Genomic DNA, 18,558 nt, shown 5'->3' on the forward strand with positions numbered 1-18,558 from the left:
CACACCCCGGGGTGGCAGGGACTTGCTTCTGCAGCACCTAGGAGGTGTTCACTAAACAGTGTTCAATGAACAAAGGAATTTTCACAGTACTTCTAATATATTATCAAACGCATTTTCTCTTTTATGTTAATTAAACATTTTCTGAGAGGTTTGAAAATCAAAACCAGAAAACCATTCTCTGGTCATTCACACCTAGGTGCTTATTCTTCATGTTCACTGGAAATAACAGTACTTCCTGGTTTGTTGTTTATTCTGGCACAGCAGGTGCTACAAAAGTGTCAGCCTCTGCTGCTTCCCTTTAATGTTATAAATAAATAAAAGCTCTTGGAGCAACCAGCTCAGGACTGGCATGTCAAAGGTCCTTGTTTGATCTCAACATCATATGTGACATAGCAGTGCTCTGCTCTCCCTCTTTTTCTTGTAAAATAGATAAATATTGGAGGAGGGGCCTCTTACAGATTAATATTAAAGACAGACATGGGGGTCAGGCGGTGGCATACTTGGTTAAACCCACACATTATCATGAACAAGGACTTGGGTTCAAGCTCCGGCTCCCCACCTTTAGGGGGAAAACTTCAGAGTCGTGAAGCAGGTCTGCAGGTATGTATCTTTCTCCTTCTCTACCTCCCCCAACCCTCTCAATTTCTCTATATCCTATCAAATAAAAAAATAGGAAGAAAAAAAAAAGATTGCTGGGAGAGGTGGATTTGTAGTGCTGGCACCAAACTCCAGCAATAACCCTAGTAAGAAAAAAAAAATTTTTTTTTAAAGAAAGGACAAATACTACTTAACAAGCTCTAGAACCTGACTGTAGGTGTTTTTGTGGTGCACCTTTGAACACGGGCTTTCACAGAGCACAGGAACTGTTCAGTCCTTACAGGAGTGTCGTCATGTGTCTGTGTGTGTTTTCCCCTCTACTTATTCCACAGAACATTTCTCGAGACACCAGTGGCTGTCATTTTGAATTCTTATCCAGTAGCTGTGCAAACTGAGATTGCAACAGCAACTCTAGATGACATAGTGATTCAGTGTTACATGGATTCTTTGGATCTGTTCCTGAATCGTTGTTATCAAATGTAATTCCATTACTTAAGCCTTCACACTGTGTCCTTTACCTTATCGTTACTTAATAGCTCCCCATAATGTCCTCATTCTCAGTGGAAATTAAGATTCTATGCAAGTAATCACCATGGATATTTCTCTGTATCATTGGTAAATAGCTCTCCAAGATCTGTGCTTTAAGATTTTAAAATGTAGGGACAGAAACACATTTTGTGGGGGCCGGGCAGTAGTGCAGCGGGTTAAGCACACGTGGCACAAAGCACAAAGACTGGCAGAGGGATGCCGGTTCGAGCCCCCGGCTCCCCACCTGCAGGGGAGTCGCTTTACGGGTGGTGAAGCAGGTCTGCAGGTGTCTGTCTTTCTCTCCCCCTCTCTGTCTTACCCTCTTCTCTCCATTTCTGTCCTATCCAGGGAAATTGTGAGGATATGGTTGAGCATGGTGTAGAGCCTCCTACTGAAAAGTGGGAGCCTGGGTGACACGACCTTTCTGTCAGTCTCTCTCTGCTTGAGGTCTAGCATGGAAGAAAAACGACCACCAGGGAAAAGTTCCCTGTCAGCCTCCCTGCCACTCTCCCTTTTCTACACAATCATGGTTTTGCCTGAAAGGCCCTTCCCTACTTCCCCACCCACTCCATTCCTTTGGTCACATCTGATCTACTCTCTGCCCTCAGGACCACCCTCTGGCTGCTGGTTACTGATAACCTTGCTTCCTCGTTCCTTTAACCGACTAAACCTCTTGCTCAGCAATTACTGGAAAAGTCCCGACCCTCCCCAGACCCTCTGCCTCCCTACCATATATGGTATACACACGTCACTTCCTCCTGCGGCCCCTTATACACCCTGCTTTGCTGTTCAGTAAACGGACTGTGTGCACGACACATTCCCCTGGTGATCCCTGGTGGTACCACTTGCCACACAGGAAAAGATCCAGTCGCTCACCCTGCTGCCCCGGAACATTCCTTCTGGGGCCCCCGCATCTGGTGCGCAACAGAGCGCGTAAGCCCTAAAGTTTCTGCCCGGGAAGAGGCCTCCCCACCGAAGAGTCCGACACCCCCCTGCAGGGGCTTGAACCTCTGTCCTTGCACACTATAATGTGTGCACTCAACCAGGTACACCACCACCTAGCCCCTTCACCAGGGTTCTCTCTACAAGTGAGAGATTTGAGGCAAGGCCGCAGTGTTGACTTGAGGCAAGGCCGCAGTGTTGATTCCTAACTTGTGTGTGTGTGAAATTATTACTAGTTTCCCCAAGACTTGAAAGCACAAGGTGTCTGAGTGACTCAGGGATTAAATCCCTACAGGGTGGCCGAGAGAGGGAAGGGAACAGGTGCTTACTGTCAATATGATTGTGAACTCCTGAGAACATCCGGAACTGGGTTGTGATGTGACAGTGGAAGCTGATGTGTTCCTGTCTTATGACGGGCTAGTGGGGGGGGCTGGTAAAGCAAGGAGGAAGGGAAGGAGTGTGGGAGAGGGAGGAAGCATGGCACTTACAGGCACAGGAAGTAGTTCAGGACGTCCTGGGTGTGTGAGCAGAGGGACAGGAGAGAAGCGGGGTCGGGCCAGCAGGCTAGGGGTTACAAGTCATGGGGTGCAACTGGGTCAGCGGTGGGATTGGCTCCGCTTTGTAAAGGGCTGGAAAACAGGGCTCCAAGCGGGATATGTTCTGCACACTTGAAGTGGAAGCTAACGGTGGCTTCGATCAGAGAAACGGCAGGTAGCTAAAGAGAAGCAGAGGAACGAAGCAGAGAAAGCAGAGGAACAGAAGGGAGACTGAGAACTTGTGCAAACAATCGAGTGAGGGATGAGCTCCAGGGAGGGAGGGAGACAAGCGGGGGAAAGTCCAAATGATGACCGCTAGTAAGTACTTGGCTCCTGGCTGGGTACTTACTTGCTATGCATGGGTGGGGGGCTTCCTCTTCTATCCCGTGAAATAATATTGGAAAGATGAAGGGGGAGAGGGTTTGTGCAATTGCTCATGGCATTAAGCAATTTAGGTGATTTATCTTGATTCGGTGGGAATCTTCTCTATTTAGTGAAGATGAAAACTGTGTAAGGTACTTAACCAAGAATAAAACTACTTAAAGACCTGACTAAAAACCAGTTAATGAGGCTTCCCCACCTTTTATTAATTTAATATGGATTTATTTTTTTTATTGCTCTACTTACTGAGGCATTGAAGAACTTCACGTCCAATTCTCACGTGAGAAGCATACTCTCTAGCACTCAGCTACCTGTGCAGCCCCAAAGAGGCTGTGTACAGTGGAGTGAAGCTGTGATGTCTCTTCTCCTCCTCCTCTCTCTCTCCATCTGTATGCGGACTCCATGAATGGTGGGGATACGGCTTTTCTCTCTCTCCTTCTCTGACAGAGTCAATGGGGAACAAACAGCCCCTAGATGACGCTTTCTTCTGCAATGTGTTTATTTTGTTAACTGCGGAATCCCTCTGTTTCTGTCAACACTAATTAAATACCTACCATGCACCAGGCTGCTTACTGGGGACTGCGAACACGAGAACTAAAGACATAGACCCCCTTTCTCCAGCTCAGTCTGGCAGGGAGGCACAGGGGACAATCTGAGGCAGGTGCAGGAAATGACACTTCTGCAGACATCAGAGGGGGCCTGGCCAGGCCTGGGCTGTGGCTGAAGACCCAGCATCTTCTGGCTCCTCCCAGAAAATTCTCCCATGATTTGAGCCCCACAGCTAGCAAGTCTGAAGAGATTTTTTTTTTTTTAAGTGCACAATTCATTTCAGAGAGTCATGAGTATGTCCATTATGGAGTTTTTATTTTAGATAAACATTATTGTAAAAAGAAAAAAAAAAAGAAGAAAAAAAGAAAAAGTACACCTGGGAATAAAATTCATTTAAAAAAACACCACAGCAGTGGTATCAGTACACAGTTAGAGAATCGGCTTAAACAGGATTAACCATGGGACAGGGGCACTGTAGCTACAGGAGCGTCTTGCGAGAAGCCACAGGAAAACAAGTAAACTCTGTTGAAACAAACAGTGGGGTCTTCTACGGGGAAGCTAGGTATCTGTCCCAGGGGACGTGGGTCCAATCAAAGTGTTTGTGGCATCAACCGGGCTTGCAGCATCCACTGCAGACATACAAAACAAAACCCATTTGTGAAAGTTCAGAGGAATAATGAACACTAATAATGAAATTCACATTTCAGAAAGAAAGAAAGAAAGAAAGAAAGAAAGAAAGAAAGAAAAGAAGAGAAAAGAAAGGAAGAGAAAAGAGAAAAGAAAGAAAAGGCAGGGGTAAGGGGCCACATAGCAGTACTCAGAACAGTGTTGAGTGCTTATGGTACCAAGCACGAGGTCCCAGGTTTGAGCTCCTGGTCCCCACCTGCAGTGAAGCCAGTGGTATAGGTGTCTCTCTTTCTCTCTTCTGCTCTACTCTCCATCTGTCTTATCAAATAAAGGGGTTTAAAAATTTTTTAAAAAGAAGAAGAAAAACCGCTGCCAGGAGCAGTAGATTCAGGTGCAGGCACCAAACCCCAAAGATAATCCTGGTGTTGAGAGAAAAAGAGGGTAGTGGAAGGGAGAGGCAAGATGAGACAACGGGTTCTCCTAGTTCTTGGCAAGGAGAAGTGCGGTCACGTATGGCACGAGCATTTCAAAGAACAAAGACGGATTTGAAAGGTCCCTAAAATGGTTTGCTGACTTTTATGTCTGTGTACTTCAGTCATGTTAGACATCTTTTTGAGTGAAAATGATCATTTTTATTAGCCTAAAAGGTCTTTCTGCTGTAAAACTGTGCTAGCACTTGACAATTTTATTAGCATATCCTGTCCCTACAGATCCCTAGGACAAAAATTTCAATTTTTAAGACATCCCACTTTCTTTGGATTTGAAATGAAAGAAAAAGCAATGTCCTTGCTATTCAGGGAGACATCCTAAAAAGAGAAGAAGAAGAAGAAGAAGAAGAAGAAGAAGAAGAAGAAGAAGAAGAAGAAGAAGAAGAAGAAGAAGAAAATCCTGACAACAGAAATGAGTGCTTAAATCTGAAATAAAGAAACCCCAATAATAAAATATCATTTAAAAAATCTTAGAAGCTCAATTTTAAAGACTAGGAACTAAATATATAAGGGAACCAAGGTCATAGGCAAGAAAACAAAATCTGCTTGCTTTGAGTGTATCACTTACTGATTACAGGAGGAGCCCATGAAGTTTTAAGACAGATTCCCACAGCTTTCAGAACCTGTACAATGGAGTTATAATCTCTTATTTAGAAAAATCTGCAAACAGTTTTATCTATATTGCACAGCTAAATTCGTTAACAGTGAGATAATTTTTTTTTTCCACTATTGGGTACGACATATATATTCTACCCTAAATGAAACTACCTTCTACATGGACCAATGATAGCTTGAGTTAAAACAAAACATAATCTAATTTGTGTTAGACATTAAAGGCTGGCTCACTGTTTTTTTTTTTCCCTACCGGTTATTAGAATACTAGTTTTCTAAATGAGGTATAATTAAAAAATAGTCCTTCAAAGAGAAAAAAAAATGAGTATAGTCTTCTGAAAATTGATAACAAAGACAGCACAAAATGTTTCTGTAAATAGTAAGAAACCTTGCAGCACCTCCTAACCCCCATCTGTGGGAAGTCAAGTATGTGCCCAGCCAACCAGCTGACAATCAGCTTGACTTCCAGGCAGTGGACTCCCAGGGCCTTTCTATTGGCGGGTTCCCTTAGACTACTTGACAAAGTGGTGTTCACCCACTGTCACGCGCATGACAAAGTGCGGCCACCGAGTCACTAGCACTGCAGCCGACACGTCTTCATGGACCTTCTCCTTAGGCCACAACAAGGTTTGCACAAACCTGGATGTCTTCTGTTTTGGCAGGGAACTGACAGTTAATCTGTCTCTCAGTTCTTCTACGAATAGAAAATAACAATAATAATAATGCACTCTATGTACATTATTCAGCAGAGGGGACTGTTTATTGGGTCGTCTTACCATGCAGAAAGAGAATTTCCTATGGTCTTAGTTCAAATTATATACAATTTAGCAAAGCTAAATGTAAGAAAATATCGAGGACAATTTATTTCTATATAACAGAGCTTATATCCTCCCCTCCCCACCCCCACCCCTGATTTGCTGCTACTTCAAAGAACACTTTGAGGCTTGTGGAGCTTTCTGACAGGCTCTTTCAAAGGGAAGTTTGTGGAGACTGGTTATTAACTCAGAAAAGACAAGAGAGAAAGAGTAAAGTAAAAGGCAAAACACTTTGTTTAAAAAAAAAAAAAAAAAAAGCTAACCACAGAATATGTCAGTTTTGGTTTGCAGACAGCCCCTGAGATATAAACCAAAGGGTTAAGAGACCGAGCAGTCAGAGGTTAGTTACTAAGAGGGCTACATTCACACACGGCACCATAGCACTTGCCTTTTGAGAAATCACTTTGTTCCTGTTCAGAAAGTCTAGCTGCTTGGATCTTTTTCTGAGAGTGAGTAAAGATAACATGCTTCTAAGAAATTCACTTTCCTTTGCTAAAGGTGGACCTAACTCTAACATGGTAGACTTACAATCAACTGTTAAACAAAGAACTGCCGGTCTTACTAGAACACCAACAGATGTCTGTAAACCTACAGGGAAGTCAGACAATCAAGGAGGCTGAAATTTATCAGCAACAAGTTTTGTGTGTCTGTTGGAGAGAGAGAGGGAGGGGAGGGAGGGAGGGAGGAAGGGAGAGAGAGAGAGAGAGAGAGAGAGAGCCCAGTACTTTGTTGCCTCTCAACTATGCAGAAGTTTTCAAACAGATGGTCTACGTTAGCTGGTCCAAGCAACAGTGGATTCCAACAAGACCTTAATTTGAAGCAGAAATCCCTACAGTAATAAGCAATACGTTTCCACTGTCGATCAAGCCTGATGGTGACCTTTACAGAACAAAGCAGGGAAACAGGAAGGATAGTTGTGAACAGAATTCATTTCCCTGGTCACCTCTTTGTTGTTCCTTTCTGTGTCAGAAGGCCAGAGTAACAGCAGCGACAGAAAAATCTGAATTTGGCACATAAGTTAGCACTAAGTTCTTTTTTTTTCCCTTTCCCCTTTTGTGATAGCATCATATACATAAGGACCACCAGTAGCAGTTTGGTGAGAAAGGCAGCTAAGCGTTTGGCTGGCTTCAGTCCAAATGACTGGACCAAGTTCTGTAACAATGAACCTGAACAGATGGAGCTGGGCTCACACACTCAACAACAGCTATTTCCAAACTGAAACCTCCAGCAGACTTTCTCTAGTGAGAAAGCGACATTCTTCCTAGAGGCTGCATGGGTCTAGTTACTCTTATAAAACAACAACAACAGAATCAATAAGGCAGAACCAAATTCTCATGTTATAATCATCAAGAGCTATCTTTATTAAATTTATAGCAACCTGTCACTCTCCCTTCTGGTTAGCTTCCTGCAAACTAAAAACTAACTCTTTGTTAGCTCTTACAGACAAGAGATGATGGCAGGAGCGAGGCATTCAGACTAAACCAACAAGCTAAGGAGTACTTGGCATGACAAAAAAATAAGCACGACTGGGTGCTGAGATAAAAGGCCATCTAGCTGCTTATGCCAAATTTCAGCTCAAAAGTTCACAACGAGAAGCAGACAAGGAGGTTCAGATCTGCTGTGTCTTAGGTAGATAACTGAGTGGTTATAACAGGTCAAAAGAAAGGGCAGGTAGAGTGAGACGGACCCCAGGCGAAAGGAGACTGAGGTGACTTCCACTAACCAGAGTCTCTGGCAAACAACTGAAGGATGAAGAAATCAAGAACGTGTGGCCTCTGATGACGAGATGGTTATTTTTTTTTTTTCTTTTTGAGAAAGATCTGAAGAGAATTTGACTCTTAGTGGAGAAAACTACACATCAGGGCGTGTAAATAAATGCTGTGGGTGCAATGGCAGTTGGCCCAGAGAACCGGACCAAACAGGTTAATCTCTACTTTCAGTGCCCTCGCTCTTATTTGTAAACCTCCACCCCCAATGCACACATTTGTCCAGAAGTTTATGGGACAAAAATGTGCACTTGTGAGCCTCAGATTTCGCAGTAAGTCGGAAAAAGGTTAGCACTGCTGTGCAGTGAGAAAGAAAGCTAGCAAGTTCTGCAACAAAGGAAAAAGAGGACAGGTCCTGCATGTCTCTCCACACCACTGCTTCCATGTTGGAGAAAAGGAGCCTGGGATGGTGCTGGCCAGGGGGCTGGCGTCCACTGGGAGTCTGTGTCCAGAGGTCTGGGGGGCATGGTGCTCTCCGCAGCAGCCGGGCAGGAAGAGTCGGAGGCTGGGTGACCTGTGCTTTCAGAGAAGCAAGAGAGGGTCCTGCAGTCTCTTAGAAAAAGAGTTCATCAAAGCAGCGAGCAGCGGAAGAAGCTGGTCTTCTTTGATCGGTTTTCTGTAATTTTCACTGGCCCACCTGCCCCTGACGAATTGCTGTCGTTCTGAAAGAGAGAAGGCCGAGTTACCGAGGCAACGAGCATGACCGCTCTATAAGTTCAACCCCAGCTGCCCGAAGACTCAGACGGTCAAACCACATCATCAAACGCGCTTGGTGCTTTAAAGACTGGGGAGGGAACAGCTAAGCTCGCAGGCTGTCTGTATCACTGGAGATTGGTGGGTTAAAATGAGGACACCGTTTTAGGGACAGTGGTTTTCATCTTATTTTCTATTAATAATATATTAGATAGAAAACTCCCACTTCCAAATTGCAAAGGAGTATTAGCCAGTGAACGGTATTTTCAAGGGTAATGATGGAAACATAAGCCATCGATATAGAGAATCCCGTTAGAAGGAACCTTAAGTTGGGGTTGAGAGTGTTTTGCAGACATCTACCAGATATGAAATTGTACCCGTGTCAGCAACTGTACTGAATCATTCATTTACCCCCCCAATAAAGAATATAATCACCCATTAATCCTCCAATAAAGTAAAAGAAGAGAAGGAGGAAACTAAGATATACTTTACATAAAAGTTTCAAACTGAGACAAATTTTCAAGGCAGTCCTAACGATTTATAATTTCAAACTCAAGTCAACTTCAGTAACTTGAAGATCACTATTATATGCAGATATAAATATCAGTCACATGAGCCCTGAATTAATAACGTGGCGAAAATTTTAATTTATGCCAATATTATTTTAACTGTTCTAGCCAAAAGTTCAAATCCAGATCACTTAAGGAGTCAGGACTGAACAGCTACAGAGTTCAGATCTGAAAAACCTGAAGAAAAAAAAAATAATAAAAGTTCCCCGAGATGAGTATGTGAGTTGGGGGGAGGAAGCAGCGAATGAGAGGGGAACATATTAACAGCAGACTTATCATTTTAACCAAATAAGTAACATAAGAAAACACATTTTGGGAGTCAGGTGGCAGCACAGTGGATTAACTGCACGTGGTGTCAAGTGCAAGGACCAGCGTAAGAGTCCTGGTTCAAGCCCCTGGCTCCCCACCTGCAGGGGACTCGCTTCACAGGCGGTGAAGCAGGTCTGCAGGTGTCTGTCTTTCTCTCCCCCCGTCTTCTCCTCCTCTCTCCACTTTTCTGTCCTATCCAACAATGACAACATTAATAACAACAACAATAACTACAACAATAAAACAAGGGCAACAAAAGGGAATAAATAAATATAAAAAAACACATTTTAAAAAAACATAATGAGAATTAAAATTATAAGTAATACATACCATTTTTCTGTTGAGTTTTGTCATTATATCTCGTGCAAGTGTATAAAATGCCTAAAGGACAGACAAAACAATTTATTATATGCTAAAGATAAATGTACAAACAGAATGTAGACCTTTCATCATTGCATTATAAAACATAAGCATCTTCCTTTAACATTTTGAATTGAGCAAAGAACATGATCATAGTGGGCACATAAATGTTTTCTTTCAATTTTTTTTTTTTAACCAGAGCACTGCTCAGCTCTGGCTTATGGTGGTGCAGGGGATTGAACCTGGGACTTTGGAGCCTCAGGCATGAGAGTCTCTCCATAACCATTATAATATCTACCCCTATCCATTTTTTTTAAATAAATGATTTTTCAAATTTTATTTATATTAATGAGATAGACACAAAAGAAAGATGTGGAGGGTAGGGAGAGGAAGAGCAGGAGAAGGATTGAGAGGGCAGGGGGTAAACAGCATAATGGTTATGCAAACACTCTCTCCTGCCTGAGGCTCCAAAGTTCCAGGTTCAGTCTCCTGCATCACCATAAACCAGAGCTGAGTGCAAAAAGGAGAGAGAGAGAGAGAGAGACAGAGAGGGAGAGAGAGGGAGGGGGGAGAGAGGGAGAGAGAGAGGGTGGGGAGAGAGGGAGAGAGAGAGGGTGGGGAGAGAGGGAGAGAGGGAGAGAGAGAGAGAGAGAGAGACACCAGAGTACTGTTCAGCTCTAGCTGATGGTGATGTTAGGGACTGAACATGCGAAGAAGCCTGAGGCAGGAGAGTCTTTTGCAGAACCATTATGCTGTCTCCCAGCCCTCACTTTTCACTTACAAACATTTCCGACGATATCAAGCTGTCATTGAACCATTATGCTTTCTCCCCAGCCCTCGCTTTTCACTTATAAAATTTCCTACGACGTCAAGCTGCCATTCATTCACTGAGTATTTTCTGCACAGGATGTCCGACACAAGCTCCTAACAAATTCACTTGAGTTCTAGGTGGGGTGCTCGCTAGGGCTCAGTGCCCACACAATCATTCCACCACACCAAGTGTCTTTTCTCTCCTTCTCCTCTCCCTCTCCCTCCTCCCCAGACAGATAAACTATAATCTTATTATCCACAAACTATAACCTTCCATGACTTAGCACTATAAATTCCTACCAGTTCCTACAGGGCAAATTCCCTGCCCTAAACATCAGGCCAAACGGGAGGAGGACCTCACACAAGCAAGTCCTATGCTCTGCCTGCTGCGACCCCTGGCTACAAGATGGTTACATGACTTTTTCTTCTTCTAGCGTTTGCCCTTCTTCCGTAGCCAGTCAACAGCGTCAGGTTGAGCCTGATGTAAAGTTTCGAGACCTCCTTTGAATCTGGAGAGGTGGCAGTCGTTGACTATTTACATGACTTTTTTCTTTCTTTTAATTTTTTAAATTTATTATCTTTATTTATTGGATAGAGACAGCCAGAAATCAAGGTGGGGGACAGAGAGGGAGAGAGACAGAGAGACACCTGCAGCACTGCTTCACCACTTGTAAAGCTTTCCCCCTGCAGGTGGGGACCGGGGACTCGAACCCGGGTCCTTGCGCACTGTAATACATGCGCTCAACCAGGTGTGCCACCACCCGGCCCCGCTTTTTTCTTTTTTTTAATGCAGTGCCAGGGAATGAACTCAGAACCTCTTAAAATCTGTTAAGCCCTGGGTCCATTTTTTTTGTGTCTGTTTGCTTGTTTAGAAGAGGAATAGCACACGCTGCTCCACCAGCTATGGGATTCTCATGTGGTACAGGGGCCCCTGCCCTGGTGCGTGATCAGGTGGAGGAAGTCATCTCCAGTCTCTTAAAAAACAAACAAACAGAAACAAATCAAAGATTTATTTATTTAATGAGAGAAATCAGAGCACAGCTTGGTCATGCATGGTGCCAGGGACTGAACTCAGAGCCTCACACAAGTAAAGCACCCACAGAATCATGACTCTGAAAGCTTCTTTTGTTTCCATGATGGTCAACCTCTTTGTCGCCCACCACTCCCGCTGCCCCCACCCCCCACGCGCTACCAAAGACCAATTCCTCACGGAGTCACACAGAAACAATCTGGCCAGGGCTGCCATGACTCCTTGTCAGCGTCTGGCACACGGGGTCACCCGTGAGTCTGTTTCTGGACTAGCCAATCCTGGGCTTTATAAGGCCGATCCCACTAGATCACAGCTCTGGGAAACTGCTAATTTCTGCAGAAAAATCTGGCAGGAATAAAGCGGCAGCGGTGACTCCCAGCTCTCTGGTTCCAGCACTCGAGGCTCTATGGCATCACAGTGCAGTCGGGCAGAGCCCCAAGCCAGTCCGGGAAAGCCCGGCTATGGAGGTGGGTCTCAGTGAGCAAGCTTTTCCTCTTGTATCCCCCTTCACAGCTGACTTAAGAGGCTCCCCTCTCTCATGGAAAGCAATCCTTTTGTGGCAAGCAGAAGGAAGCATTTTTCTGCTTGTCTATGCTTATATAAATAAATCAGCAGAGACTTCCTGTTTCTTAATCTCCATTAACCAATCTGAAAAAAAGACAATTGTTAGTTACTGGAAACCAAGGGAGATCTGTGACCAGTCTCCAACAGGCAATGGAATCGTGGCGACTAGCTCGACTAGCTTGTTAGTTACAAGAACCACTAGTGAGTAGCTTCCAAAATGAAACGCTTTATGGGGGCCATCAGAACTCCTAAGTGAGCTGCACATATCAACCCACATTACATGTAATATTTTTATGGTCACTTTCCAATTAAATTTAAAAAATACATAGACCTAGTCAGTTTGACCAATTCTGCCTCTGCCAAAGAACACCTTTCTTTAGGAGAGTTTCTGTGATATAGTTTCTAACAGTTACCTTGAGGAAAATGTGTTAAAAGTTGCTTTCTGATAAATACACTTTCTCATTTCTGGTAAATGCCACTGTCTTACGACATAGCCTGCTTCCTCCCCTCCGAATGCACCAGGATGACATGAGCGACCGTGCACGGACAGAGGACACTGGACGTCCAGCCTTCTAGGGAAAGAGCAGAGCTGAACGCACACTGAACTTCCAGCTCGTACCCAGTGAGTGCCAGCTGAGCGATCTAATAATACAGCCTCTGAGAGGGGCGGGAGCTTGAAATTCAACCAGCAGTGTCTACATACAAGTTGGAAGCGACCACTGGTTCACGCAACACCTTCACTGGGCCAGCCAGGGGGCAAGGCTAAGAGAGGCGCTCGGAAGAGGCATCTCAGCATGGCCACCACGGCAGCCCAGGCGCTGGGCATTTCTTCCTTACCTCTTCTACGTTTGTACTGGACTTCGCGCTCGTCTCCAAGAATTTAATCCCATAGTCAATGGCTAACTGAAAGGAAGACAGAAACGTCTAAATTCACAGCGAGTCGTATGAACGTATAAAGCAATTAAGCTTTGCTTTCCCCCACTACGCCAGGAATCTGGATATCTAACTTGATCATCGTGAGGAGGATAGCACAGTTGCGATTCTCAGGACTTCTTTTCTCTCTACTTTCCGATTCTCTGGTAAACTCTGAAGAGAAACCACGAGGCAGATGTCTCTCCTGCCACTAGTGGGGATTCCAGCTCCTTCACATGCCCTGACAGTGCCGTCCCTCACACACACACACACACACACCCCAGCCATTATTTTTTAAAGCATTACTAGAAGCAGAACAAAAACTTGAGAGCACTCATTATTTGTATTTCTTCTGACTGAGACAGATTGCAAGCTCTCTCACATTTCCATTCACAACCGACGAGTTCCATCCCCAACTCATGTATAACACAAGAGTAGTTATAAATGAGTACAGTATATAATCAGTAGGTGATTTTTTTTTTTAGAAAGAGGGAGGTCTGCAGACAAGCTGAACAGCAAAATGCATTTTGCACGTATGATGAAGAAAAAAAAAAAATCCTAAGCGAAAATTTCCAGACTTAGGAATGGAAGCTTCGATTCTGAAAAATGCCCAGGAGGTAAATAAGCACGCAAAGTAAACTGTGTCTGTGAGGGACAGGCCGCAGCCGGTGACTTCCATGCTTCCTCTTCGCCATCCAAACCCAGCGTCTGAGTACTGGAACCTCCCGCTCCTGGTCCTAATTTCCCCAGAGGGGGTGGATCTCTTTAACTTCAAAAACTGGGCATTTCCAGAGCTGGGAGAAATAGCCTCAACTCTAAGCTGCAGGGATCTGAAGAAGGGACCAGTTTGTGTGTGTCCCAGAAAACAGCGAATTCTTCAGGGTTGAGTCATGACTCCACAGCATATGGGGCTAAATTCGCCCATCCCAGTGGATTACAACAAGTCTTTGCGGCTTTTTAAAGGATTAAAAAGAGAAATGCTCTGACCACTTCTATCCATAATTCAATCATACTAAGAAAGATAAATGCTGGATGTGAGCCAATGCGATCTTTGTGCGCTCGCTCAGCTCAGACTTACCTTCTCTCCTCTTTCTTTGGACACTTGTCTTTTGTCATTCATATCACACTTGTTACCCAGGATCATTCTTTCAACATCTGAAGAAGCGTGCTGCGGGGGAAAAAGCAGATGCCACAGGAGCAGTCAAAGAAGAGCAGTTATTCCACAGGCAAATCCTAACTTGTCAGAACTCTGCCTACAAACCGGACTTTCACTCCAGTCGCAGACGAGGGAGGAAAGTGACAGCACAGGAAACTCTGTCAACACCCCCGGCTCGCCCCCCGCCCAGGGTTATTACAGCCACTGCGAGTCTCTTTCTGCGTATGAGCGTACAGGAAAAGGCCGGTGGTCATTACATGGCAATACTTCCACATACTTTGGGTCAGAAAAAGGAACAAGGAATTTAGATCTTCTGAAAGACATACATTTAAGGGGCCTGGCAGTGGCACATCTAATAGAGCATACGCCGTTACAATGTGCAAGGACCTGGGTTCAAGCCTTAGGTCTCCACCTGGGGGGTGGGGGATCACAAGAGGTAAAGCCATGTTCCAGGGCACTCTCTCTCTCCCTCTCTCTCATATACAAATAACTAATTCTTAAGTATCAGAAATCCACACACATTTGTAATAGAACGTCAGATAAAGAGCCAGTCTCTGGGGGGCTGGGTGGTGGCACACCTGGTTGAGCACACATGTTACAGTGCTCAAGGACCCAGGTTCAAGCCTCTGGTCTCCACCTGCAGGGGGAAAGCTTCACAAGTGGTGAAGCAGGGCTGCAGGTGTCCCTCTGTCTCTCACCCTCTCTGTGACTCCCCTTCCCTCTCAATTTCTCTGTCTCTATGCAATAATTAATACATAAAATATTTAAAGTAACACAAATTTATGTAGGCCTCTGTACATGTGTACAAAATGATTTCAGAGTCAGAGAAAAAAAAGATGATCATAATACATCAATCAGGAAGCCAACCAAACTTCAGCTATGGAAGATGGAGAAAACAGAAGCTGCGGAAATAAAGAGGCTTTTGCCAGTTGAAATGTTAAGCAGGATAAGAAAGGAAAGAGTACTATTCATATGTGTAATATAAATAAATCAAGCAAACTTGCAAAAAAAAAAATCAGTTGTAATTACCAAATTGACTCGGGTTTGGAGAGAACTATGCTGGTTACCAGAGGGGAGGGGAGGGTAAGTGGAGGGCTCTTTGGTATAACGGCCTTGAATGTGGTGAGTCTTAGATACACAGTTAGGATATTTGTCACATTTTATTTCTAAAATCTTATAATACTATAAACCAATGTTAAAGGGATTTTAAGATGCATGTTCCCACGCATTAACTGGGAACTCGATGTTGTCACCTTGACTCAACTTTTTCCGGGGCTTCCTGAGCAGAGCGGGAAGTCACTTCTTTCTGGCCTCAGTTTCCTTCTATGTCAAGTGGGGACTTGGGTTCAACTATTTCTTTCCCTTTTTTTTGTATTTATTTGTTTTCCCTTTTGTTTCCCTTGTTGTTTTGTTGTTGTAGTTATTATTGTTGTTACTGATGTAGTCATTGTTGGATAGGACAGAGAGGAGGAGAGAAAGAAAGACACCTGCAGCCCTGCTTCACCGCCTGTGAAGCGACTCCCCTGCAGGTGGGGAGCCGGGGGCTCGAACCGGGATCCTTAAGCCAGTCCTTGCGCTTGGCGCCACATGCGCTTAACCCACTGCGCTACCGCCCGACTCCTGGGTTCAACTATTTCTAAGATCTGGCCCCAAGCTTAAAATTCTATGACAGTCCTCCCCACCTGCCCCGACCGTGCTCATGTCTGGCGGAGCAGCCCATCTGTGGCACTGGGGACCCTGTCCTCCGGGCTCCCTGTCCCTGTCCTACTTCTCTCTGGGACTTAGCTGCCTCTGTGAGGGACAGACACAGCCCTCTGCAAGCACCCAGCAGCCATCATCATCCCAACAGCTTCACACGATCCTAGTGTCAGCATACATACCTCTTCGATGTTTCTGATCCAGTTTTTAATATTGTCGAAGGACTTTTCATTTGTGATGTCATAGACCAGCATAATCCCCTGTGAGAGAACAAACTTCACTGAGCACTTCATGTATTTAAAAATAGAGAAAAAAAATCCTCAATGAATTCCTCTCAAGAACAAAACAAAATGACGACAGCAAAAACCCCTTTGGTCTGCCTTTATGTTTATAAAGGGAGTGCACGATGAATGCTTAGGACCTACAAACAAAGGCAGAAGAGTTCTTGCACTGTCACACCCTCACAGTAACTACTCTGTTTTCACGGTTCAGCTTTGATTAATTAGTGTTTATAGCGAAGGAGATACAGCCATACTTGCTGACCTCACAGATAAGAATCACACCGGTTGGAACAGAAAGAGGGGTTAAGGAAAAGCAGAGATAACACCGAGAGTAAGAGGCAATACTCCTGGGGTGTAGTTGCTTATTCCAAGTCGAAACTGCCCTGTCTCTTCTGCTGATGTAAGCTTTTGTCAACCAAAAAAAAAAAATGAGTGTTTAGGTGACCAATACTAACCTCTGTCCCCCTCCTTCTGGCCCCAGATGTGCATGCTTTACTTTGGCTGTGCTCCAAAGGAGACCTTTACATGCTCAAGAAAACACAGTGTGGGGGGGGTCGGGCGAAGTGCAGAGGGTTAAGCACGTAAGGCACACAGCACAAGGACCAGTGTAAGGATCCTGGTTCAAGCCCCAGTGTAAGGATCCTGGTTCAAGCCCCCGGCTCCCCACCTGCAGGAGTGTCACCTCACAAGCAGTGAAGCAGGTCTGCAGGTGTCTATCTTTCTCTCCCTCTGTCTTCCCCTCCTCTATTGATTTCTCTCTGTCCTACCCAACAACAATGACATCAATAAAAACAATAATAATAACCACAACAATAATAAAAACAAGGACAACAAAAGGGAAAATAAGCAAATAAATATTTTTTAAAAAGCAAATACAGTCAGGGGCCAGGTGGTGGTGCACCTGGTTAAGTGCACACGTTACAATGTGCAAGGACCCAGGTTCAAGCCCCTGGCCCCCATCTGCAGGGGGAAAAGCTTCACGAGTGAAGTAAGGCTTCAGATGTCTCTCTGTCTTTCTCCCTATCTCCTCTTCCCCTATCAATTTCTCTCTGTCTCTACCCAATAATGAATAAATAAAAAAAAAAAAAGAAAATACAGTCAAAGGGAAATATCAAAGTGGAGGACTGTACATTGAAATGGTACCGTCTGTGTCCTGTATATTTCACCACAGTAAATAACAGAACCTGAGTGACTCCTGGTCTCGAGTGTCAGCTGCCCCCAGCAGTAAACACACCCCGTAACCACTCCCGCTGACTCCCCCCCTTCAAGCTTGTACCCACATCTGGTCTTTCCTGCACTGCGTCTGTCCAGGGGCGCTCTGGCCAGCCCTCACCGGGAGTGTGGACACAGTGTGTGGCCAGGGTGACTGGCACTCCTCCAGAGCCAGAGGCACGAAACCGGTCCCCCGTGCGCTGCCTGGGCCGTCCTCGCCGACACTGGGTGCGCTGAGGGCAGTGTGCACGGCCGCAGGCTTGTCATTCTTCACCCTTCCCGGTCTCCATGTCCTCATCCGGGAGAGGAGGACGGCGCACCTTCCACACTGGGTTCCTGGGACGACTAGCTGAGATGGGATTCCGGAAAGTGTTTAACCTACAACCCTGGGCTCCACTTGGACTCAGGAAATGGCATCTCAGTTTGCTTCTTCTGTTTCCACAGCAGAGGATCTTTGTGTCTTATGTTTGTGAGCTATTATAAATAGACTCAAGATGTGCTACTTAAAAATCCTTAGCAGGGCCAGGCAGTGGTGCACCTGGTTAAGTGCACACATTACCATGCACGAGGACCCAGGTTCGAGCCCCCATTAACCCACCTGCAGGGGGGATTGCTTCATCAGCAGGTCTGCAGGTGTCTCTTTGTTTCTCTCCCTGTCTCTCCCTCCCCTGTCAATTTCTTTCTGCCCTATACAATTAAAAAACGGGGGGGGGGGGGGGTTTGTCAATAAGCCGCTCCTCGGGGGGAAAACAAACAGCACTGAACGCAATGAATGTCCGAGGTCCCAGGTTCGATCCCTGCTACTAGCACGTGCCAGAGGTGAGTGGTTCTCTGGTCTTTCAGTCTTTCCCCATCAGAAATAAAACAGCAATTATTTGCTTATTTATTAAATTTAATGCCGCCGGGGTTATTACTGGGGCTCAGTGCCAGAAGTACAAATCCACCACGCCCAGTGGCCATTTTCCCTTCCTCTCCCCCATTCTATTTTCTGTGAAAGGACAGAGAGAAATTGGGGGTGGGGAAGCAGAGAGGGAGAGAGAAAGACAGACACCTGCAGACCTGTTTCACTGCTTGTAAAGTGCCCCCGCCCCACAGGTAGGGGACGGGCTCGAACCCAGGTCCT

At 45.1% G+C, this 18,558-nt stretch overlaps 1 protein-coding gene across 1 annotated transcript in view; it reads right to left on the reverse strand.

The window, feature by feature from the left end:
• Positions 1–6,320: 6,320 nt before the first annotated feature.
• RAB8B (RAB8B, member RAS oncogene family) overlaps positions 6,321–18,558 on the reverse strand; it is a 72,924-nt gene continuing 60,686 nt past the window's right edge. The window contains exons 4-8 of the mRNA XM_060174360.1: positions 16,125–16,202; positions 14,167–14,256; positions 13,014–13,079; positions 9,743–9,793; positions 6,321–8,503 (exon numbers count right to left, since the gene is read on the reverse strand). Coding sequence (XP_060030343.1) covers positions 8,411–8,503; positions 9,743–9,793; positions 13,014–13,079; positions 14,167–14,256; positions 16,125–16,202 — 378 coding nt within the window. The 3' untranslated portion in view covers positions 6,321–8,410. The remainder of the gene's footprint in view (positions 8,504–9,742; positions 9,794–13,013; positions 13,080–14,166; positions 14,257–16,124; positions 16,203–18,558) is intronic.

The sequence above is a fragment of the Erinaceus europaeus genome, chromosome 16 (genome assembly GCF_950295315.1).
Source record: "Erinaceus europaeus chromosome 16, mEriEur2.1, whole genome shotgun sequence".
Lineage (NCBI taxonomy): Eukaryota > Metazoa > Chordata > Mammalia > Eulipotyphla > Erinaceidae > Erinaceus > Erinaceus europaeus.